Here is a 27,250-nt window from a genome sequence, read left to right as displayed (position 1 = left end):
TTCTATTTACATCAATCAGTATCAGTTTGATGGGCTTGAGGTATCGCAGACTTTAAGCATCAATTATTCGGCTTGTCTATAATGTCACTCAAAAGCGGGTCCTTCCAAAATGGCCTCGTCACACCAACCAGCCAGCCAGCCAGCCATCCCCCGCCTCCGCACCATCATCGTCCCCTCGCGTGAAATCTAAACTTCTTTTTATTCTTCTTCCGTTGCTATTTCTTGATCAATCAAAGATGAGATTGAGGGGGAAAGCGAATGGCATGGAAAGGTTCTTCTTCACAACGTGTTGCTCGTGGAGGTTCTAGCGCAATCAGATGACATTACCTGTGATCTCTCCGACTCCTGTCATGGTGTTTGTTTGCTTTATTAAATTAGATATTATATATTATTTATATATATATATATATATATATATATATATATATATATATATATATATATATATATATATATATATATATATCTGGCCTTCTGGCTACCAATCTCATCCCCATTTGAATTACTGAGAATTAACACTCTAACCCACTCTAACTGAAGACTCCTCACTGTAAAAAAAAATAAATCTTTGCTAGATGTACGTGTGCACACACATCATAATGACAAAAAAGAAATCGGCTAATTACGAAACAAAATCTGAAAAAAAAACATTAAACACGCACAAAGGAAACGTATGATGACTGATCATATGTTGTATCTAAGAACGCCATTATCATCGTCATCATTAATACCCCTTTTGATTGTGAAGATCATGTCTCGGCCACAGCTATTGATTCTAACGATCAAAAAACCAAATTGAATTACTCTTCTCTTTATTCATGAAAAAGCGAGCCAAATAATTACCATGATAATGAAAAGTGAGAATGAATAAGAGAATTATAATAACTATGATCGCCTTTCTATCGACGCCTTGCGAGTTATAAAAAAACTGAACAGTCACGCCGTGGACAAGGCATCGGTATCAATAATCCTTCGAGATTGGGCTTAACAATCTATTGGCTTTCAAGGATACTACATACTATGCCGTGTCTCCGTACTGTTCCCTTCCTCTGTGAATGTGACGGAGGAGCAGAGACACCGTTTCAGTGGCTGCGAACCCGAGTTGGCGGAATTCTCGTGCAATGAGCTTTCTTACACCATCTCAGTTTACATAACAACAAAATTCTATGGTGCAACATGGTTAGAGTTCACGGTACACCCGTCAAGCATTGTTTGCCGGAATATTTTCTAATCGTCACCTTATTCAGAACTGAGAGTGAAAGATCATACTGACTACATTACAATAATATAATCAGAGCGTTTCTCTCCGCAAGAACCTCTAAAGTTATTAAACCAAACTTTTGTGTACAAATCGTACCACATCTCAAAAATATTCATATGAACTCTATCTTACTCCACATAAATTCTGAGAGACCAGACAATAAATATCTACGCACAGACAAAGCGAAGTAATGATCAGAATAAGTAAATCAAGATAAAAAAAATATTTGAATGAGAATGTATATCTAATTTTCAATAAGATCGAAATAAAAAAAAATCAGACGACAGCGAGCAATAAAAATTTGAATAAAAAAAGGCAGGAAAATGAAATGCACATTTCATACACCATATACAAACAACACTTGCAAATGGGTCTGCTCGGCTTACCTCTTTCTCTTTGGACTGAATCAGTTCCTCCACGGGAGTGGCTCTTTCGTTCCTCTCTGAGGAAGAAGTTTCAGAGGATTCGACAACCTCGTGGCCAGACTCCGAATTGGCGGTGGTGGTTGTGGTTGTGGTTGTGTTGATGTTATTGGAATTGGTGCTGTTGATGTCATTGTTGTTGTTGTTGTTATTATTGTTGTTGTTGTTGTTACTGTGGTTGTTGTTGTTGCTCTCCTTTAAAGCTTTTTGGCATTTGACGCTCTCCAGCTGCTCCTTCAGGGTGTGGACTTCGTTCTCCGCCAGCGTCGCCCTCTGTCCAGGAGAAGAGAGAAGAAACGTGTGAATGAATGCACTGCTTCTTCACGGAAACAATAGCACAAGAAAGGCATAAGAAGACGCCTATGTCAGTTGTGTAAGGAGTTTGATGAAATACTGATCATTACGGGATGACTGATATTTAAACAAGAAACTGCTCTTTCTATATCGTTATAGAATTATCTGTCATACTAAGGAATATAAGACAGAGAAAAATGTGTAGGAACATAAAATTATGATTATGTTGCTCCTTAACTATCGACAGTTTTTTTTTTCAATCTTTCATCCTCTCAACCACAGAAACACACACAACATACACATACATATATACATACACTACATACTATAATATAATATATATATATATAATATATATATATATATATATCTATATATATATATAATATATATATATATATAATTTATATTATTTATATATAGAGAGAGAGAGAGAGAGAGAGAGAGAGAGAGAGAGAGAGAGAGAGAATTATCAATACTTATGAGAGAGAAACTTTATAATAACTAACGCCATGTGCACATACAAACATCAGAGACCCATAAAATTGAAATATAGAGTTATGCTCGAAAAAGCCAAATCAAGAGGGGCAGACTCAACCCCAATCCAACAGGGCTGAAGTCAGCTTTCATGACAACTTTTCAAATAGCGAAATCCTCCAATATTCGCCCAGCTCTTGACCCTCCAAATTTTTGTGACTGCTAAACACCACAGGTGAGCGACTCCCTCGGCCAGCACCTATTCAAACTAACGAGGGCCCCTCAATCAGAAGGTACCTTTAGTTTCCAGAACGCTTCTGTTGTTTTTTAATTACGGTGAAAAGTTCGGGCTAAACCGCTGGACACCCCTGTTGAGAGACTTCAACTTGTCCTCCGGAGGGTGGCCAAGGGCGAGACCTTCTAAAATTGGATGTGAAACAGCGGAAAAGCCGAGAAGCCAATTGTTCTTCTGATTAAGATGGTGGCCGAGCTGCACCGAAAATGTAAAAGAAATTGCGAAAAACGGAGTGTGCGGCAGCGCCGTCGCTACCGAGTAACAATGCAAAATGGAGACCTCACATTTTACTCTGTGAGGAGCTTCTTCTCTCTCCTAAAACAACGCATAGAAAACGGGGTTCGTCTCTACGCAAGATTCCTGATGTTGAGCAGTGTTTCAGAAAATCGGACTCATTGTGGAATTCAAGAATATGAGTACTGAAGACGCTGAAGAGAGAAGGGAGGCACAAAGAGAGGAAAATGAAGAGAAAAGAGGTATCCTAAGTTGTAGGAATGAGAAATTGCAAACGAGCCATAGAAAAAAAAAACGTGGTTCTTTGTCCTTAAGTGAAACTGATTAACAATTGGGGCCCAAGGGATCTTATATTTTTGTTCGAGGCAACGGGATCCACCGAAAAGAATTCAAAGGGTTTTACAATCCTCTGGACCTCAGTCAATCGGGCGGGAGTTTTCTGACGATTCTCAGGAGAGTCCGAGTTCTTATTGTTTCTGCTCTTCGTTGCTTATTTGAACCAACCTACCAACATTCCCATCACACTTCCCCTTTGCCTTTTTCATCGCTTCCACAACCCATCCCCTTTCTCCGTCCCTTTTTTTCTCTCTTTCTGATCTCCGCCACCTAAGGGTCAGTTCCCATCACCTGTGACTGGTCTCAAAGGGAGGAGAAAACAGCTTTATATTACGCTTGAAACGTTCCTCGAAATCGGTCGTGCGTTTAAGATCTATTTTGAGGTTTTCTTGTTCTTTTCATCTTTTCACAAAACCTCCAACTCACTCGAGTTTAAAAGTCTGGCGGTCAGCGGCGCTTCAGATCAAAAGCAACTGCTGCATTATCACTCACACTAGTGTAAAACAGTCGAATAATAACATTTAAGACCCATAGAAATATAAAGAAAAGAGGTTCATTTTTCAATAAATATACAACTTACATACTCTTCCTTTTACATAAATAAGGGAGACATTCTTTTTTCATGAAGAAAACCCGTACAAGAGATAAATGTTTTTGTCATGGAATTTGCGAACTGCATGCTAACTTGAAAACAAGAGAGAGGCTGCAAGACTGTAAGTTAGAGAACAAAAAACAGATAATCTCTTTAAGCAATCCACCCATGGTAGAAAGTTCCAGGCAGGGAGCATCCCTGGAACAATCCTGGACCACGCTAAAGGACTCCCCGCCTCAACTTTCCTGGGCGTCGTTATGCTTGAATCCTTCCTTCCAATCACTCAATTGTCCACCTGCATGAGGTCCTCAAGAGGGCCTTCATGTCGGATGAGAGAGAGAGAGAGAGAGAGAGAGAGAGAGAGAGAGAGAGAGAGAGATAAAAGTCCTCCCTGGTGCCATTGGATGAGCAGCCAACTGGGTCCTTCATTGACAAGGGAGTCGAATCTTCACATCCAATTTTTCAGCTAAATTTTCTGAGGTTTTTAACTGCAATAAAGAATCCTGGGTGTTCAGGTCAAAAACAGAAGATGAGAAAATTTTTATGGAGTCTAAATGTTTAAAATTATACAAAATTTAAAATTCACATAAATGGAATTCCATCTTCCATTTATATTATATATATATATATATATATATATATATATATATATATATATATATATATATATATTTACTTCAAATATTTGTTTATGGAAAACAACCCGGCCCCTCTTTCTCTCCTTAAGCACTTAAAATCACAAACATTGTATCATTAACTGGTGATCGGGCATAACATCCGAGATATGGCTCTTAATTTCCGGTTATTTCCTTCGCTTTTATTCGCGCCTTCCATTATTATTATTATTATTATTATTATTATTATTATTATTATTATTATTATTTGTTTAAGCAGCCACTTCCGACTAAGTCCAATCGGCTGCTTATCGCGCCTTCCAGGTGTATATTTACCTGAATCGTTCACTTCGTATGAGTATCTACAAGCATGAAAAATCTAACACGAATATAACTACAATCTCCCTCCTATTTTTATCTTCAAATTATCGTGAATTTCCATTGTGTAAGACCTTTTTCAACCTGACTTTTAAATTTTGTCCTTTAAAATCGAACACATCCTAAATCCTCCTCTTCTAAAGAAATTCCAACGCTAACAAAATGTCTCAATGATACCATTCACCACTGATTTTATTTATATTTCCCCAACTGAAGGGAAACCCTCTATCGAAATGAAAAGAGAGAAAAAAAAAAGCTCGTTTTTAAAAATCCTCCCTCCGTCGTTCACGCGGTTCGGTAATCAATTATGCATACATTTCTCACTTCCCCTAAATTCCTTCCCGTGTATAAATATATCCACAAGTTTGTTTTTCTTCGTTCGCCTGATTTCCCGAAGTATTCAAAATAAAGTTTCGATACTCGATCATTCAAATTTTAATCTCCCGAAGACGTTTTCCCTGATTAAGAGAGCGCTAAAGATGACAAAGCTGGTCGAGATAGCGATAGCTAAATAGCAGCTAATTGTAGCGATGAAGTTTGACAGTGATAAGACGAAGCTGACAACGATAATGGTGATGACTTCTGAAGAGTGCGGACCGAGATAATGGTGATGACTTGTGACGAAGGCGGACCGAGATAATGGTGATGATTTGTGGAGAGTGATGAGGATGAATGCCGACGCCGATAAAAGTTAAAACAAAAATGATGTTGATGATGACAAAGAAGGTGGAGATGACGACGATTAGAAAAGAAAACAAGCAGATTTTATGAATATCCTGTTGGCCTGAGATTCTAACTCTCTGTCACGAAGTAAAAAGTGAAGAGAGAGAGAGAGAGAGAGAGAGAGAGAGAGAGAGAGAGAGAGAGAGAGAGAGAGAGAGAGAGAGAGAATCCTACAGATTGAGATTTTGTCACGTTACAATTAAAATGGTCGGCAGACCATAACATAATACAAAGGATTGGCGAGTAAAAAAAAAATATGATAAAGATAAGCTAATGGAAATGTACAGCAGAAGAGAGAGAGAGAGAGAGAGAGAGAGAGAGAGAGAGAGGAGAGAGAGGAACGCATGGAATGCCAGTAAGGTGAGAAGAAAATAGCCAAGGCCTATGACTCAGATAATGATAAAAATAATGATGATAACGAATGAGGACGAAGAGCTGTGCTGACTCATTAATCAAAGTGGAGGAAAACTACGGGGGAGGGGGAGGAGGTGGGGGCGGAGGTGGAGAAGGAAGAGGGGGAGGAGGTGGTCTGGGTGACTGGCCTCTGCACCTAAACGCTCTCCAATGAGGTCCACCCTTTGCCATTTGGCCTTCATACATATCACTTTCTACCTCATCTCCTTTATATCATCCACATCCATCAAGGGCATCGAGTATACGATGCCAATGCCCGTATCCTACTGATGGGGGAACTGGTCGTGTTCTGATTTTTCTCTTTGATTTTTGGCAATATTTCTAAGTGAACTTCAACTTCTACGAAGCGAGAAATAAGGAAACGTAAGAAAAAACTGCATTGATATTTAAAAAGCGTTTAAGTCATTTAGCGTTTGAAAAACCGCAAAAACGCCAATGGTCAGAAAGTTGACAGAGTCTGGTTCTTAACACCCAAATGCTTTTCGCTGTGGCCAAAAATGAAATCACTCAATTAAACACTGGAATAAATATATTGCCTAATTACACAGGCGTTCCTCCTTTAATATCAAAAATATATAATCGCATAAAAATCCCTATTTGTGCTGCATTAAATATTTTGCCTAAAAATGCGAAAGTTCCTCCTTTAATATTAAAAATACATGCAGATAAAAAGGTTTTGGTTGTATCTCACACCGTCAATATTCAAGGCCACTTGGCAACTTTTTCGAGTTGGGACATTTATTTACATGATTTATTTATGTGCGCGAAAAATTTCTATCGCAAAAGTTGTTGATTTCATTATGAATAAAAAAAAAAGAGCATTTTAATCACTACTTTCCCGTCACCATTAATGATTACGAGTTGTTAGCGTTAATCTAATAAATTTTATTAAATACAATCATAGTAAAAGCAGTCACTTCAAAATAAGGGAACTGTTTAACCCAGATATAAAAAATACAGTAATAATCGTTCTAAATGGCTGGACAGGAAAGCTTTGCCTCTCCCTTTGTATGTAATGTATGTATATTATTTATATATATACAATATATAATCTATATATAAACACTATATATATACTATATATATATATATATATTAATTATATATATATAAGATATATATTTATTAAGTATAGTATTATTATATATATATAAACACATATATATACATATATATAAAATAATGTATATACCTACATAAATACCTACATACATACATACACATACACACGAACACAAACTACTCCACCATATTCTGATGAGGCGCCCCTCTACCCCTTAACTTCTTAAACAAGTCTTCACCGGGATGTTAAGCACAGCTCCAACAGACGTCATAATAGGGGCCTTGATGTGACCTGCTTCGACCCTATCGTGTTCTGGCCAGCCCATGGGTTCCAAAGCTGCCCATTGTTCTTAAGCCCACGAAGCAACAACGTCTCTCCATCATCTGAACACCGGCCACAGGCCCACCCATTCCATTCTTCATCTCGGATTATTCTGTTCGGTTTCCTCGGCCGCGGGGGACGTTTGGAAATGAAGTCTGTAGTCGGCGATGTCGATTTGCACCGAAATTCCAACTCGCCCAAAGGAAAAATGCTCAAGTTAATAGATCTGGTCAACGTCATACGCTTCTGTTGGTTGTTCATCGAAATGGCACGGACCTTTCCGGTATTATGTACACAGAATAAATAAATGGGTTTGACAGTATTCAAACGTTGATTATTCTCAGAAACAAAAGTAATTCAAATAATTGTAATCATCATTATAATTCACGTTTAATACACACACACACACACACACACACACACACACACACACACACATATATATATATATATATATATATAATATATATATATATATATATAAATATATATAGATACAAAGGAAAGCAAAGAGAGAGAGAGAGAGAGAGAGAGAGAGAGAGAGAGACGAGAGAGAGAGAGAGAGAGAGAGGGTGGAAGGGGGAAGAACCTCAATAATAGGAACTACTTATAAATTGTAATAAAGTCCAAGAGTGACTTGAATCCCAAAACCGAAGCAATTATGAGCTGACTTTTTAAGGTCAGGGCAGCAAGAGCGTATTCTTCAATTATGTGATTACGAATTAAATTTCGGGGGGAGGAAGCTGTCGGCAGTCGGCTGGACGAGGAAGCTGTCGGGGAGTAAAGAGAGCTGTCATGGCTTTGCTGGATTCCAGACACAAGAAAAGAAAAAAAAGGCTAAATGATAATAAAGGATAATTGGACCAAATTTCTTCACTCGGGCGATTTTTATTATCTGGGAACAATTCGCCGTCATAACTCTAATATGTCACATGTAAATTAAAAGGAGCTTAAATACTGGTAAAACTGCCACGAATTCCATTAGTCATCGGATTCGACCGCTTCGCTCTTTTACCTTCGTTAACCAGACATTTTATTCCTTATCGTGTGGTGTCTTGTTCGTTCGTTTATAAACACACTTAGTATGTGCATATATTATATATATACTATATATATATATATATATGATATATAATATATATTATAGATATTAATATTATATATATTATATATATAATAGATATATGTGTATATATATACATATATATATACACCTTTTTCTTTTATGTCTTCAAGGCTAGTTTGGTCTTACAATCAATGTGTGGCTCTCTCTCTCTCTCTCTCTCTCTCTCTCTCTCTCTCTCTCTCTCTCTCTGAGGACTTAATGACAATCGCCCTTCATCCAGGGTACCAAATCGCCTTCACCATCGCCTTGGACACTTCAATGTGTGAATTTGTCTTAGTTAATGTCCTTAGGAAGACCTTATTCGGAGGACAGTCTCCGATCCTTGCACCTCGGGGTCAGCTGAAGAGAACGGATTGGGTGTCTAAAAGACTGGAGGCAAGGTAAGGGGGAGAGGGGACGGCGGTATAAGAATAGATGGGAAAAAAAATTAGTCGAAATTATGACGACTATGTGGAGACTTGTGCTTATTTCTTAGCTGAACCCTACTGGCAACTAATTTAATTATTTCGGGGTCTTCCGTTCGGGCGCTGAGTACGGAAATATGCATCACCATATTAGTTAAAGAAAAGGGATGCAAAACCATCTAATACTTAAATTTCGATTCGAAAACAACTTTCTTATAAATTCTATTAACACTGTCTAAATTCCATTGTAATTCCCCACAGTTTCTCTTTGTACGAGTCTGTAAAAGTTTGCGACTGATTTGGGAATCATGGAATTAAGTTGTACAGTTCACTTTCCATGGGAAATTTTAACTTTTCTTTATTCCTTTTAGTAGTATAGTTTGATTCTTACCACCATCTCATCTTCACAGCTCTCTCTTCTCTCTCTCTCTCTCTCTCTCTCTCTCTCTCTCTCTCTCAGCATTATATATTTCATCGTACATCATGAGAAGACTATTTTGCCTTTCATCGAGTCTGTTCGGCATCATATCAGAGGAAACCAACTCTTTCCAGCCTCCTCTCTCTACACCGAAGTAGTAGTTGCGTTTTGCGGCGGCGATGTCTTCGGTTCCCTCCACACCAAAGATGATGTAAACAGACACGGAAGGTGATCATCAGCGCATCTTGACAAACCCTCAACAAACAATAATCCTTCAAGGAGGCTTCAGAATCTCTCTCGCTCTCCTCCATCCAGAAATCTCTATCCTAAGCTCTCCAAGTCACATCTCTTCCAGAGACACAAAGCCGGACAGACACGAACTTGAGCATCAATGGACATCTCCGAACAACTAAATATTCCGAAATGATGATGATGATGATGATGCCTTTACAGGATATTCCTTTTTTGTGTAACTTCAGTAAATAATCGAAGAAAGGTGTTTTCCGAGTCGTCACTAAATCAACTCGCACACGCAATTGGTTACGTATAATTTAAAATATATATATAATAGGATATATATATATATATATATATATATATATATATATATATATATATATGTATGTATGTATATACATATATAAATGTGTGCTATGAGGGGAAGGAGAATTTGCTCTGTGGATATAGTCTGTACAGATAATTACAATTATATATATATATATATATATATATATATATATATATATATATATATATATATATATATATATATATGAATTGGTAGTAATCACGAAGTTCAAATATGCAGCATTGACATGTGCATAAACACAACACTCAGAATATATCTCAATGATTCAGCACCTGCAAGGTCAATATCTTTAGTCAAAAAGCCTGCAGTTACCTGGACAAAACCACTGAATAAAATCAATAATAATCTCTCATATACGAAGAGAACGCTGTCATACCTGTGAGCGCAAGAGGGGTTGCTTCTGAACATCACAAGGAACGTATGTAAGGTAGCGACGGATATGACATAATCCTTAACGAATGCTACAGGAAGTCTTCCAATTTGTTATATTAGGCATGGAAGGAGTTCCTTCAATCGTGGAACACATCAGTGAGGCTAAAACATCAATGAAGGAAATAATTATAGGAGGGCTTAGCAAGAAAGATAATTTTGTCAAAAGGGACGTCTTCAGGAAGGAGGAGGAGGAGGAGGAGGAGGAGGAGGAGGGAGTATGGTCTCCCATTTGGGGTATCATGGGTCCACCTCGAAGGTAACTGACAGCAGAAGACTTTTGAAAAGCCGAATGAAAGCCGAGCCTTGGACATTTTTTTCCTCCGCCACTTCTTTCTATTTTTCTTTTGCCTCGACTCAAAAACCTTTTGTGCATTCTTGCCAATGTTCGTCAAACCACATGTCACTGTTTGATGGCTGTCGTGTCAAGACTTTTTTTTTCATCATCTTTCTTTTTATGGACGAAAGAAAAAAAATGACTGTAAACATATCAGCCCTTTTTTGAAAGGCGTATCCACACCACCACACATACACACTGATACAAAGAAACTGGTGGTAGTTCAGTACAAAAACCTCGAATAGAATTATTTATCGAAAGGCAATTTTTCTTCATTCGGTTTTTCTCCTTCTTCGTCTTTCCATCGTGGCGTAGAAAGGGTTGGCTGGAACGATGGAATTTTCTTCCTCAGGTTGAACCCGACTAAAATTCGAAACGAATGGATCGAGGTGCTACTGCTGCTGCTGGTAGGAACAGGAACAGGAACAGGAGCAGTAGGCAGCCGTGACCGAAGTTCTTCCCCACCAATTAATGCAAAATAGGGGAAAATTGCAGGACGAACTCGAGGCCTGGTTTTCGTGGAGTTTCATCGTAATTGGTGATAATAGTTTGTAATTGTTTGTAATGGATAATTCTCACCTCTTTCTCACGGCAATAAACACACCGGCTCGCGAAAATTAGCACCCTGCCATACACAAGACAACAGGAGGATAGGGCAGAGGGGGGGGGGGGGGGGGGGGGGGGGGTGGGGGGGAGAGGGCTGGGCAGAAGTTGAGGAATTGATTGGGGAGTGATGGCCGCCATGTAGATGAATGATATGGGATAGTATCAAGGAAAGGTCTTAACAACAAAACACTTCTGATACATGAAGCAAGAGCCAGTGTTAATTATCATCTTACTCTAATTACTACAGCGACGACACAATAGAAAGAAAGAATTCGTCGGGGAAAAAAAGGCTAAACGATGATTAAAGAACATGAAAAAAAATTTAACCAAACGAAATCAAAGGACTCCAAGAACAACTTTAATTAAAAAGAAAGAACAGAAGCAAAATTAATTAATACAGGCATTATTCTTAGAGACTGTTATAACGAAAAAAATGTAAAACAAAATAACATATAACTCATAACTATAATTAATGCGATAAGCGGCAACCCCTATGGAAAATAAGACGCCCAAGGATTAAAATAGATTATTCATAGTTACATACAGAATTAATACGTAAATTGGCATGTGCACACATTTTCCATCATCTAAGTATGTATATAATTCATTAACAAACAAGAGATACACCGATAACAACCATGCAACTAGAAATAAAATTACTCTGTACTTTTTATATCAGAGATGAAATGACCTAGGCGCTGATAAACTACCATATTTTCGCAATAAAGGTATTTTCAGGCTGAGCAAAATACAAGTGGTCGACACTAATATAAAATTTACTACACTTTTCTCTAGATTCATATTCAGGAGTCGACTTATTCATACATGACGTGTGTAGAGAATCCTTTATAATCAATATATCCTCATGTAGGAAAAAAACCCAAAAAATTCCAATAATGTATTAAAGAAATATCATAGAACAAAAAATAATAACTTCAATGCAAATACAATTAATATACCTTCATTGCATTTACATTATCAGGCCATTAAACTGTTCTTCCTCAAGGGAGCAATTTATAAACGACCTTAATAAGAGCAATCAAAAGTGCTACTCGTCTGCTTCCTAGGACGCTGGCTCTGCCAACGGAATATCATAGTGGTATTGAGGACACATTAAGAATGACGAACTTGTCCTCAGACCCAAGAAGGCCGACTCGAAATTGTTATGAGGTGGTGTGCGTCTTCGTACCGAAATCAGGACACGTCTGGAATTAGTTGGTTCTGATCCTAACGAAATCCCTCCTGTAGAACACGAACGGGCAACAGAATTATCAGTCTTGATTGCTGTAACTTTCTCTTAAAAGTCCAATCCTTTCACTTCTTTTGAATCAATTTTTCTCATGGAATTTCTTTTAAAATAATTTTCAATATTTGATTTTTTTTTTCAAAGTTCACCATGGTTTTTAATGTCATCAATCCAGAACCAAATCCTCAGAATAGCATTCCATCGAAAGTACAGATCTCTCTCTCTCTCTCCTCTCTCTCTCTCTCTCTCTCTTTCAACGTTGCAGATGTGCCGATTTCTGCTAGAAACTGTCATGAAAGGAAAGGCTACAAATATGCTATAACAATCCTTTGCAGATACTCAAGTATTGAAAGAAAATAACCTTGTCGTCACAACAACAATCGCACGAAACTAACAACTACCTGTCACTCACAACACAGAGAAAAAAAAACGCAAAACAACTACAACATCAATCGACGAGACAGAAGGATCTAGGCTATAGTAGTGAATGAAGCATTGTATCACTAGCCATCAATCATTAGCCACTGCCCGAGTGTGGGGAGGGGGGAGGGGGGGCATTCCGCCCAGCCAAACCCCAGCATAATAGCGAGCATGTCTCTGGTCCAATCGCCCACACACACGCTCTCATAAACAAAGACACATACACATGGATCATACACACAAACAAACAAACGCCTGCACGTGTACCATCATCAGTATATACGCTCATATACACATACACAGAAGCGCGCGAGCTTACACGCACACACAAAGACATAAACACACACACACACACACTGCGGCAGGGCGCATACCAGCAACGAGAACTATTAATAAACAGATAGACCCTCCTATCAATGCAATCAAAGACAATTATCGGCAAGGTCCCAATGCAGTGATTTCGAACCATCTGGCGACTGCATGTACATCACTCCTAAATATCTCCATCTACCTCCCATATATCTCTATTTAGATGCAGGTGAAGGAGCCGTTCGTTCCCGTATCTTGATAAGGATTCTATTTCCTTTCAAACGCTCGACGACGTTTTCTCTCGCCTCTCCTTCGCTTCGTCCCGTTACGCCTTCGTTTACAGCACATAGATTTCCGCATATCTTCACCGCATCTCTCATATGCCAAAGCAAATGTTTTCTTCTTCTTCTTCTTTTTCTTTGCTGTCTGGTTTAATTCCGGTTCATTTTCGTGTGAATGTTACTGGCAATTCCCTGCTCTCAATGTAATTCCGGTTTATTTTCGTGTGAATGTTACTGGCAATTCCTGCTCTAAATGTAAATTCGTATTTTGTGACTGTTTAAGAAACTTTAAAAATACACTTATATTTCACAACTTGTAATATCCTCAGGAATTGTCAATACGCATAAAACAAAACCTGTATCAAATGGTCAGTACCTTACAGCCTCTTAAAAGGCAATTCAGTAAAACACACACACAAAACTATTATCACAGAACATCAGGCAATCAGTTATCGACAAGATCTTAGGATATTCCCATAAAGAACAGTAAAACGCAAGTAAACACCCCATGAATACACAAAGTACACAGGACAATAAACAAACGCGAAGAAAACTTTCTTCCCTCACAACGATAACCTCCCCCTCCCCATTTTTAGTTGGTCTCACCACCCCAGCCACCCTGGCCCTGACCACCAACCCTTCCCCCCCCCCCCCGTCCCACCCACTCCGCCCTGAACCTCCCCTAATCTCCTCCGCCACAAGGTTATTATTCTCCTCGATTGATTTTATCGGTCAATCACGCCATGGGTAATCTGTAGACGCCATGTCGATGTAACACAGTCAATCAATCTGCGTTCCTTTCTAAGATCTTTGAAAAGGATCCATTGTTGATATATTTTCCGTTGTCATTTATTATAAAGAGAAGGCTCCCCTCGTGGTAAGAGGAAATGGCGAATAAGTATTTATTAAAATTAAAGTCTCATCAGGAGAGAGAGAGAGAGAGAGAGAGAGAGAGAGAGAGAGAGAGAGAGAGAGAGAGAATTTGTTTGAAATCACAAAATACAGAAAGGAAAGTGAAGGTAAAAAGATCATTAAATATGAAAGAGGGGGTGAGGAAGAGAAAGGGGAGGGATTAGTCGCAATAAATAAATGTATCATATAAACACGAAGACTAGCGAAAGGCCGTGTTTATCCCGAGGAAAAAGAAAAGTCCTCAAAGGAAAAGGAGTAAATACTCCCGGTCGGGCTAAATGGTCCCGTTTACGAGGCGGACACATAACCCTTGTATGATGTCTATGGGTTCCGAATATAGGCCTTTCCCTATTCTCGATTTCACGTCGACGCCTCTCCGACTGCCAAGTGTTCCTCCTTCCTTTTGCTTTTCTGTGAATTATACTCCTCTTCATCATTACCCTTAACATGAAAATGGTCGTGATAAGGAATAGGAATAAGCATGAAAACGAATAGACTGAAATATCACTTTCGGTAACAATCGCAATCAATTGTCTTATTAAGGATTAGTTTATGATACACGCCTCGAAATCTGAATAGGCCTATTAACAAGCAAACGCTTAAATATACAAGCACATAAGTAAAAAAAAAAAAATATTGGAACATCGTAAAGTATATAGGTAAGCAGAGCAGCTTGCATTCTCTACAAAGCCCTTAGCATAGCGCACGTGTAATCCCGATTCCAATTCTTTCTCCATAAACTATCGCTCAAAAAAAAAAAAAAAAAATTCCAATGGAAAAATGACAGAGCAATCACTCGAGAGATCAAAGCATCCCGAAGCTATTCATTCACTCGAAGAGTTTACAAGTTCTGATTAAAAAAGATTATGCCCGAATGCCTTCGTGACACTCGACTCGACGTCATATGAGGGCTGACGGCAATGGCGTAGGCCATGTGCAGGAAACACCTGAACCCCTTCATTTTTATATTTATATATGTATCATTTCTTCGTATTTTCTCCAGTTCATTTTCTGTTCATCTGGGTAGTCCATTGGGATAGGATTTTATAAAGCTGCTGGTGATGTGGATGTATATGATCAATATAAAATACATGTAAACAAAACACGCGCACAATATATATATCTATATTATATATTATATATATATATATAATAGATTATATATATAGATATATATATATTATATATATATATATACACACACACACATACACCCACACACAACCCACACACACACACACACACACACTAAAAATAAACATTAAACAAAACACACGCACAATATATGTATATATATATATATATATATATATATATATATATGATATATATATATATATATATATATATATATATATATATATATCACAAAAGAATTTTACTGGGTACTTGATTCAATCCTCCCTGTCGCAATCTTAGTCGTCAATTAAATCAATTGACTGCGAACAGGGGTTCATTTAGAGCAATCGACGCGCCAATTGATATACCCGGATGTGGTATCCTATTGGAATGATTGAAAGATGCTTATCGGATAGTCTGCAATGATTTAAATGATGGCGACTGGCTTTGCTATTTTTAATCCACATACTCGTTTATGGTGGTCCATTCAGCTGTGTGTGTGATCTGGTGCGGTGTGCTGTAAGTTAAGAAGCCTTTCATTTTAACTGTGACGTATCGGTAACAATCGCCTTTACGTACTGTCTGAGCAGTAACTGACACGTTAATAATAACACTTAGCTGAAACTGGAGGAAAACATATTCATTGCGGACGAAGTGCCGCTCACCACTTCATCTCTTTTATGTTAATGCGCAAACTTGGTGTTGCGGTAACAGTTCGAGTCTCTTGACAAGTAAGGTTATTTAGGAGAAAGAGGGTAAACTCACTAGCAGCGCCCGAGACGATGATGATTCATGCATTCTTGAAATTAACGCGCATATGGGACCTTGTTTAGTTTCATGTAAGTTTTACGGGTAACCCTCTCAGACAAACGTCTCGTCATAAGCTGTAAGTAGAACATAATAGGATTCCGCCATTAGTCAATGAAGGAGGAAGAATAAGAGTCCTCAGGACGTGTCCTTCAGTTCTGAAGGATTAAGGGAAGAACAACGTCAATGTCGTTTCGAAGAAATGAACTTGAAGAAAACTTCGTTCGCGGGAGGAATTAATTAATTTTAGGCCATTTAAAAACAGTGATTCAGATGGACTTCAGTTTAATATAAATATAAAGGGAACATCGGCATCGATGTCTCAACATGCATTGATCCCTACATTCGTCAATGCTCAAAATGCTTTCCTTTTCGTTTTGCGAAACAGCACCCAATTTCCTTCTTCCCGCCTACCGTTTTTCAAGAATCTTTGGAAACGCGACGAGTCTGTTAGCATCGACTCATAAAAACGGGAATAAACATTCTTACATGTCATGGTTTATTATGGCGCAGCTGTAGCCCTGATGGAAGAGGTATTTACTGGGCTTTGTCACTGCGAACAGACAGACGCGTACATGAGCGCCCAACAACAACACTTTGAAGTTTTAAGTTAAACCTAATCATCTGACTTATTTGCCTCGCGATTTTTTCTGTCTACTCCCGTTATTCTTCTGGCTTGTGCTGTGGCTGTTGTTATTGCTGTGCCTTTCTTAATGTCTTCCGTATCCTTGATAAACGGTCTCAAAGTTTATGCGTATTTATATAAACATATTAACAAAATATGAAGTTAATGTGCGTGCAAGGACTTACCATACAGGAACTTCGATTCAATCTTTCCTTGCGGATTCATTATTATTTAATCACGAATGGCCTTGTGAATCAGAATTGCAGGCACGTATCAATACCAATTCCCATTTCTCCCTTGACGACGACGCCCGCCACAAAGCCTCAGCTAAACTTCGCTAATAAGAGACGAGGAAAAATAGAAACTAAAAAAAAAAAAAAAAAGTCAAGGAAATCCTAACAAGAGCGTCAGTCACATACTCCACCGCAACGTTAGAGAAACTTTGGCTACGGGGATCCCCTCGGTTAGTTAGCAGTTGCCATAACGTGGCGACGTGAGGTATGGCAACCGGTTTGCCATACATGATTGGAATGTCCACGATATCGCCGTCGTGGAGCGGACGAGAGAAGTTTGGTTCCTGATTACCTTTTCTGATGGATACAGAGTTCTCTTGATGGATGACTCTGATTAAGGGGAGCTTTCTGAGAGAGAGAGAGAGAGAGAGAGAGAGAGAGAGAGAGAGAGAGATACGGAGAGAGAGAGGAGAGAGAGAGAGAGAGAGAGAGAGAGAGGCCTACTGATTGAATTGCGTTTACGGTTGCGCAGAGAACTCGAACTGTTCTCATAATATTTTTAATTTTGGTGGCACTTACTGATCGATTGATTTTTTCTTTTACTGTATATTTCCATCAACCCTCCCCTCTGGTTAACCTTTACTCTCATGCATCTGTCACAACGACACAAAAATACCATATACAACATGTACCCGAAGTTTTAATTATTGCGAATCCTTTAGTATAAGAATAACGAAATTATATATATGCATAATTGCAGCTAGATCTTACAGAGATCCAATTTATTTTTACTGAATTTACTTTATGCTTATATTAATCATTCATTTAGAAGATAAAAAAAATCAATTCCTTTTCCGTTTGGAGTGTTCTGTATGCAAGAATGGATTAATACCAAAGGGACATAATACAAATCACAGTTTCTAAAGATTTAGAAAAATAACAAAATGTCCTTTTACGTTTCTTAAACTTCACAAGAATCGGATGGAGAGAAGAAATTACAATAGTGGATAATCACAAAGCCATTCTCAGAGAGAGAGAGAGAGAGAGATAGAGAGAGAGAGACAGAGACAGAGAGAGAGAGAGAGAGAGAGAGAGGAAAATTCTAAGCAACCAAAAAAAAAAAGAAAAAAAAAAAGGATTCCTAAAATTTAGAGGTGGTAGCAGGTCGGAACGCTAAAACAACCTGTAAGCGGAGAGCTTGTTGGCGTCAACAAAGTCCAGAGATGTAAAACAGAGTAGCAGCGCCACCAGCAATCATGCAACCCGCTTGCCCTTGTCCTCTCCTCCGTGGTCCTTTTCAAAACCGCTCGTACACACAAACACAGCTGCTAAGTTAAAAAAAAAAAAAAAAAAATAAATCACACCCTCCCTCTGTCTTTTCTTGCTACACGCCTATATACCCCAATCGCCACCCTGCTGTACCCCTCAGTGGGGTTGGGAGGGGTGTGGGGTACCGTTGGCAGTCTGAGGTGAGTCTTTGTAACATATGGGGGCCACCTTACAAGCCGCTTATCTACTGTTTACGTTTTTTCAGAAGTCTGCGAGAGGGGCTTGAAGAAAGAATAGAGAAAGAAAAGGAGAACTTACTGCGTGAAATGTATAAAAAACAAAAGATGGAAAACAAGGCATATACACAAAAAGGTATGTACTGAAAAGATAAACGAAAAATCCAGCCTAGCATGAAAGAAGAGATAAACGTACGCATCACAAATACGAGGTGAAGAGAAAACAAAAGAAAAAATAATGTTTCAAAGAGAGAGAGAGAGAGAGAGAGAGAGAGAGAGAGAGAGAGAGAGAGAGAGAGAGAGAGAGAGAGAGAGAGAGGGCGTTTAAAAGGGCATTCTTTGGACGAAATAGCACTCGCATTTTGCTTAGTTTTCTACCCTCTGTTGCCTGGCACCGAGATCTTTTCTCTATTTGGTATTTCTCTGTTACTAAATATTTTTCTGCTGATAGTTTTCAGTTACTTGGTTTTTTTCTGTTGCTTCTCAGTCTTCTGTTCCTGGGCAGCAACGGACGTGTCACTCAAAACCACATATCTTGATTGAAGGAATGAGGACAGATGATCCCGGACATCAAAACTGCTTCAGGTGTTTGTATTACGTAAGCCTTTTATTATGACTACAATAATAAAAATAATTATGCACACAGAATGCCATCTACCCATGATAGAGTGCGCCATATATTCTGAGCCATAACCCTCAGGCCAATATTTCCTTACTTATCAGTTCTCATTTCGTACGACAGTTTCCCATTAACTAAACTCCATCCTCTCACGTTCAGCAGTCATTTATTCTTCCTTCTTTTTCTTCTCTTCCTCGCCGGGCTTTGCTTTCTATCTACCATTCAAGCGGCCCTTTTCACTCCATTCCAGAAGGTGATTATCTATCACCTCACCAAAAGGGATCGGTGTAAACCAAACCCCATAACCGACCCATTCATAACCCACTTACAGCCCGTCTAATGCCACCAGCCTAAAACAAACCATCCACGTAAACTATATGGGTCTATGGGATATTAAATGGCCTGGGCTCCTCCTCCTCCTCCTCCTCCTCACCCCCTTTAGTTCCCCTTTCTTTCTCTCCTTCTCTCCAGCTTCCCTCTTTCCCTTCCCCAACGCGCTTTCCTCCATCTTTTGTTTGCTCTGGATTTTATTCATGAGCTAACAAAAACGATTATGTTGACATACGATTTGGGATCAGCGATTAACGTTCAGCGAAAGATTGGTTCCCCCCCCTTTTTGGTGCTGGATCTAATCTTAAGTACACACACTTCACATACAAACATACATACATACATACATACATACATATATGCTTACATTAATGCATAAGTATATGTATACATATATATTAATGCAGGGATTTAGATTACATACATTAATGCATAAGTTTTATATATATATATAATATATATATATATATCTATATATATATATATCTATATATATATATACGAACAAAATGGAAAGTCTGTAAAATGCGTCAGAGGCATAAGAAATCGACCAAATATTGCCTTAAACATAAAATCTCAGCACGCGTACTTGCAAAGAAATGCTCCAAAAGATACCCTCAATAGGCAAACTTATATTTTTAAGTGTGAGGTGTTTGCGCAGAACAACACGAACACAATGGAAGCATACTTAAACGCATGCGCTCTAACACAATAGTATTCCATTACGTCCATTTTCTCATTGCCAACATAACTCCTGATTTCAACCACATGGTCACAAGTGAGAGGTTACAGTGGAGAGAGAGAGAGAGAGAGAGAGAGAGAGAGAGAGAGAGAGAGAGGAATGTTGATTATAAATTTTGAGTCATTTTATACTCAAAAGAACGAGCGTGGCCAAATCTATTACGGAACTGTGATCTCTTTCCAAAATTATAAAATTATATATGTAGATGTATATCGATCACCAATAACGCTGACAGTCTACAAATAGGCAGCACAGACAAAGCTGGCCAGTGACAAGAGGCGTTTATATCCTTTTTAGTGAGAGAGAGAGAGAGAGAGAGAGAGAGAGAGAGAGAGAGAGAGAGAGGGCAAAAAAGCGTGTAAAGAAGGGTAGTGATTGCGTAACCTGGAGTATAAATAATGGCTAATGGCATGGATTTGATTCACGATAATGGTCCGTTTTGAATTCTTGAGATCATGATGATGCGTCAACACATTATAAATCATCCATACAGACGGATGCACGGAAAGCAAACACGACGGAAATGGGTGAGGGTGGCAAAGCCGCAAGGATAAGAAGAAGAAGAAAAAAAAAAGTCGTAAAATAGGAACGCTGTAAGAGAAACTGAAGTTTCTTCTATACATGAAATACAGAAAGGATAAAAAAACATCTTGTAAATACTGAATAAAATGAGGCACGTAAACATCAAAGGTGTATGATATTAATAAATGGAACAGTAAAAGAAAATATTAAAAATATCTGACATATTCAATGCTCTGATTAAAACATGAGAGAGAGAGAGAGAGAGAGAGAGAGAGAGAGAGAGACTACAAGTTATGCCCGTCAAAAGATTAAAAAGAAAAAAAAAGCGTAACACAAAGCGAGCTCGCGCGTCGCCGAAATGAGCTAAGAGGGAGCATGGGAGGTCGTCCAACATGTGGCTCCATCGGCAAAGGGTTACGACGAGATGACTCGACTTGTCGACGGACGGAGATGACGGGATGAGGAGACAGAGAGAGAGAGTGGGGGAAGGGGAGGGGAGGAGGGGGGAGGGAAGGAAGAAGGATAAGGACAGGACGAGGAGGGCACTAGATGGCAAGGAGGGTGAAGCGAGGTGATCGGCCGAAACAGGTGGCTGTGCGAAGCGGGTGACATATTTCATTTTCGGATGACAGCGTTTACCGTCGTTGGGATAAACTTTTATCTTGCTCCACATCTATTCGACCCCGGGGCTATGGGAAAAAGGGGGTTTATAGAGCCTCCTCGGTTTATGACGGCGATATATAGGTTTACGTCGCTTGTTTAAATAGGCTCTCTCTCTCTCTCTCTCTCTCTCTCTCTCTCTCTCTCTCTCTCTCTCTCTCTCAGTGTAAGTATGCCCATTTAAATATATGTTTGAATATTCGCAATTGAATTAAAAAGTAAAACCAAAATCATTCAGAACAGGAAAATCTTCTGACATTTCTGGAGGGAGACTGTCAGCAGTTTCTTTCTGAAAACAAACAAGTGGTCGTTTCAGATTCGTAACTCAGGCTATGGCTATTGTCTTACCGAAAGGAAGAGTTTTCACGTAAGCCTGGATTACCGATAATGGATCTGGTTGTCCATTCCCATTCCATCGCCGGAGAGAAAGGATTGAAACACTTATGCTGCTTCGCAGGATCCTACATCGAAGGTGGCTGACAGACTTTTCGGGGGAGGGGAGGGTGGTTCCTCTGGGGTCCTATTACGCACGAAGGGATGTGATATACTTCCTTCTTAAGCAACGCGAATTACAGAGCCTGGTACGCGGTGGACACACGCTCACATATACACACACAATCAGGATGAGAGAGAGAGAGAGAGAGAGAGAGATCGCGTGTGTGGTTTAGATGTGCGTGTATGTGTGCAAACACAATAATGAAAATCGCAAATAAATGATACCTGGCACAGAGTCTCAACTACAGTTTTCACACCGCGGCCTTTCGATGAATCACCTGATATCACATCCAATTACGACGTAACCGATGTTTAGAGTCAGGAGAGAATCGAACACTATGGCATTATTAAGATCGACATTTTTATTTCGATACAATACCCGGGGAGATTAACGTAGTTGACGAGAACGGAGTAATACAGGAACACGATGTGCGCCAGTCCTGGTGCTGGGGTTGTCGTAGGCGATCTGGCCGACAAGAGAACCCAGTTATAATGTACTTCAGTATCTCTCAACCAATTGACAGGTTAATAGCTTTTATCTGACCGCCATCCAACAACACTCCAGCATTCTCTGATAACGGGAAAATAGGGACTCTAGATATAATGAAAGTAAGTAATCGAAGTAATTGTCTTTATCCCACATTATCAATGTGTGATCGTATCGTCAAGAACACACTTTAAGTTCCTATCCAAAAAACGTCAGTAACAACACGAGCGGTATATACAACCGTATACTACGAAGAATATAATAGGAAAATATCATTCACGGAAATCATTTTTACATTTTAAATTAACGAAGTAAAACGAGAGAGAGAGAGAGAGAGAGAGAGAGAGAGAGAGAGAGAGAGAGAGAGAATGAAAAATACCACGAGACAGACACATTCGGGCGGTATCACTTTTCTTCCATATTTCCTTCTGTTTTCCGCCCAGCTTTCTATTCATCTCGTCTGCCATTTATCAAGGTTTGCTCCACCTCCCCTGTCTTCGCTGGCATTTCCTGCTAATCATTATTGGCTGGTAAATGTCTCTGTCCCACTGCACTGTTCTGGGACACAAGTCGCTCTTTGTTTTAAAAGCCTCGTAAAAAAAATGGGGGATCATATTCAGTAGTCGCCTTTCATGGGTTTCTGAATTCCCAAGAGGGGAAACAGAAATGTCTCAAAGGGCAAAAAGGGGAAAACTTTCACTCGAGGAACAAGGTTCTCGGAGGAATAGATTGCGTATGTCGATGACGGAGACATCGCAGAGAGTAGGAATGGCTTCATAAAAATTGGCTTGTTGAAAAATAGATATTTTGAGAGAAGTTGCTTCGAGATGGTGGTCTGCTACAGAAGACAAGTGTGGCTGTCAAGAACATAAACGCATAGTCAACTTAACACATTAGATATGAAAAAACAAAAAAAGCTGTCAATTCCAATCGTATTGCTTATATAATAACTTGGATTAAAGAGATCAGATAAAAATAAAAAAAGTTTCGACATTAATTTTATAACACAGCCCATCTTTCACTTCAAATGAAATATCTAGATACGATTTTACTTAAATAAAAAAGTTATTTCAGAGGTGTCGGTTTAACACACACACAATCCCACAGATTAAAATCCTAGAACATTCGATCAAGTGTCAAAAAGATTCGCCAGTCTCCCCCCAGAAGGCAATGGAAGGTGGATTTTGAGTCTCCCATTACGGATGTGGACAAGAGTAATCTTTTCCCTTCATCCTCCGATGCCTTCTACCCAACCACCTATCAATGGGGGAGACCAAAGTAAACCCCCAGCAAGTCCCCCCCTCTAACCCAGCATCCCCCCACAGGGGTGGTTGGGAGTCCTGTGCTTCATCAGGGGAGACGCAACGTTAGATCTTAATCTATAAGGCATTATGGGTCAATGTTACGCATTATACTCGGCGTGGATTATGGTTTGGCATTAGTGATATGATACCAGATTATTGCGTGTATTCCATTACCTTTCGCTCAAGTGTTTCGGGATGGTTTCGTTAATCCTCTCTACTCCTCTCTACCTGGAATCTAAACCTAATAAAAACTTATTGATCGGGGAACTGATTAAAAAAATCGATTTTATAACCCCAGTCTATTGCAGAACTCATCCTTATGGACAAAGAGCTAAGTTTGTCTGCTATGTTTTCGGCCAACCGATTTTTGAAATACGGAAACATCTATAACAACTCCGAGTAATTATTTTCGAAAACAAGAAGAAAATCTGAAGATCCATGCATCTGGTTTTCTTATATCTACGCATTTGATATATGTTACACAATAAAATGGTTGATATCACCGATTCGGGCCGTTGTGGAACCAAATGTAGCTTCAACTTCTTAAAGAACCGGTCTACTTTTCATATCGCCCTGTAGTACTTTTTGATTTTCTAACAACGACGTGGAGCGATGCATGAACAGCACCTGACTTACAATACGCATTCGCTAGATGCCATTATCACCATCATCATCACCATCGCGATCGTCGCAAGGACAGAATTGCACCATCCCCATTTCAAGGTTCGGGATGTCATCAATGCCCTCATCTGCAGCGTCGCCATCCAGGGACCTCCGTTGATGCATGTCATTATCGTTAAATAAAACTCCGGCCACGGGAGGATATTGTTATTTTCACGGCTATCATAAGAACAAGAGACTTGGCACGAGTTATGAAACTCAGGGGCCTTTACTTCCACTCATACGGAATTGGGGAAATGGTTGGGGGGGGGAGGCGACGCTTCGGAAGTGACAGGATTCTTTTCGTTCATCCATACTCCGCCTAATTATTTTTAGCGTTTTCAGCTTTATTGTGACTATATTGCTGTTACAGATTTCATTATCATTCATATTCGTCCATTTAAACATTAAACAAATCACACTTGCTGAGAAGGGAATAGCACAACGTTATGTTTAGCTATTTATGGCATCTTTCTGTCAGTCTGCTCTGAAGTCAATTTTGCTGCGACCGAAGTCGAGACCGTCCTGTGACTCTGACGATCGCAAGAAAATGCACACAGACAGACAGACAACAAGCACAGAGACCCTCACAATAACATGCATCGAACAAACAACAAAATAAGATAAAGCAGTCTGGATATGAAACATGATGTATCACATAAGACTCAATAACATACACAAAAAAATAAGGTTGACAGCGTAAAGGGAAAAAAAAAAGATCCTAAAAAGGATCTGAATGCGAGCAAAACCGAAACGATTTTTTGCATAAAATATGTTAATATACATTCTCAATATATTGGATATAGCCCCAGGCAAACAAGGAAAAAATGTAACCTTGCCTCCTACTCCAACCCTTCAACCCCTCCCCCTCCCCCCTCAACAAACCCCACTTTTTTGTTAGTTGTTGCTGTTGTTGTTGTTGATTTTTGATGCGATAAAACAGTGGAAATACGGCACGCTTGGACCCCGGGGGGGGGGGGGGGGATTGGGACCCCTAGTGGGGGGGGTGGATTGAGGAAGGGGGCCACGGCGTAGTTCATATTGAATTTGCATGTGTTCAATTTCCTATTGTGCTGCTGTAAATAATACACGTGATTATAAGAGAGACTGGAGCTTTAATGCCAAATGACGCTGGCGATAGACTCATTTATTGCAAAACTTCATGGATTATTAAAAAGAAATGAGCACTTTTATGATTATTTGAATGTTATAAACGCATATTGAATACTCATCACGATGGAAGGACAGACACACGACGAGCAAATGTTTTCATTTTGAAATCGGGGAGGGAGTGGGGAGCTTAATGTGGGGGGGGGGGGGGGGTGGGGGGGGGGGGGGGGGGGGGGTTGGGAAAGAAGGGGGCAAAATCTCTCTCTCTCTCTCTCTCTCTCTATCTCTCTCTGTGTGGGATGAGATCATGTCTTACAACCTCTAGGTTTGAAATACTGATTCTTTAATTAACTTTTGAGTTTAAAATCTAAATTACATTTAACTTCACAGCTGCAAGTCTTTCACACATATCTGCGAGTGTGCGCGCACGCACACGCAAGCATACACACATACATACATACACACATATATATACATATAATGTTATGTATGTATATCTCGAGCGCATCTGTGGTACTTTCATGTTTGTATGCATACAGCATAAACGTGATGATCATAATGGAAAGACTACGATACGCAGCACAGATACAATCTTCAGTGTAATTTCAAATATTGTCAGTGTCAAAATATATGATAAAATTTTAACAAAATGCATAATGTGATAAAAGCAGATAAGGATAACAAGTGTCCAGAGAGCAGGTCTCGTAAATATACTAATGTTATCACATTCTAAATAATTTCGTATGGTATCAGTAAGCACAACTGTAGCATAGTGTTTATACAAGTCCTTGTTTGTGTATGCGTCTGCGAACTGGACTTGTGTATGTGTCTGCGACTGTGCGCGTACGCACACATACATTATATATCCATGCATACATACATGCATACATACATAAACACATACATACATACATATATATATATATATATATATATATATATATATATATACATATATATATATATATATATATATATAGAAAAATTCAACGAACTGCTATTGCTCAATTTCACCTTCTCTGCTTTAAAACAAAAGAATTAGATCGGTAAAATGGTAAAATCTCTCTCTCTCTCTCTCTCTCTCTCAACTCCAAGAAAATACACACACACACACACACACACACACACACACACACACACACACATATATATATATTATATATATATATATATATATATGAACACACATACAATATTAAACATGTCAAACGGTAATCACACCTTACTGATAAACATACTGTAGTCTCAGCACATTAAGTAGTACGATACAACTGCAAAATACCACAGCCTAACCTATCTCTTCGACAAGAATATATTTACATATAGATAGGATTAACCCGATATATCACCGCACAATCTATAATGTCAGTGACGTGACAGAAAACGATGTGATATATGCCCGACATAATACCTGGTGATAAACGAACAACTGGCGTGTAGTGACTGACTAGGTTACTGTGAGAGCGCAGAGCGTACGTAACGGCGACTGACATCACTTGCGTACCGAGTGATCTCACCGTACACGTTGACC

The 27,250-nt window shown here is 39.1% G+C and overlaps 1 protein-coding gene across 13 annotated transcripts in view; it reads right to left on the bottom strand.

The window, feature by feature from the left end:
• Positions 1-27,250, bottom strand: part of LOC135200757 (homeobox protein cut-like) — a 504,978-nt gene that overhangs the window by 276,443 nt on the left and 201,285 nt on the right. For 11 of the 13 annotated variants that reach the window (XM_064229372.1, XM_064229370.1, XM_064229371.1 and 8 more), the window contains exon 2: positions 1,648-1,956. The exons of the other annotated variants lie outside the window; for them this stretch is intronic. In XM_064229372.1, the coding sequence (XP_064085442.1) occupies positions 1,648-1,956 (309 nt within the window). The remainder of the gene's footprint in view (positions 1-1,647; positions 1,957-27,250) is intronic. 13 annotated transcript variants of the gene reach the window in all.

Source organism: Macrobrachium nipponense, chromosome 27 (assembly GCF_015104395.2).
Source record: "Macrobrachium nipponense isolate FS-2020 chromosome 27, ASM1510439v2, whole genome shotgun sequence".
Taxonomy (NCBI): domain Eukaryota; kingdom Metazoa; phylum Arthropoda; class Malacostraca; order Decapoda; family Palaemonidae; genus Macrobrachium; species Macrobrachium nipponense.
The sequence above is the reverse complement of the archived record's forward strand: the minus strand, read 5'-3'. Positions and strand labels throughout refer to the sequence as shown.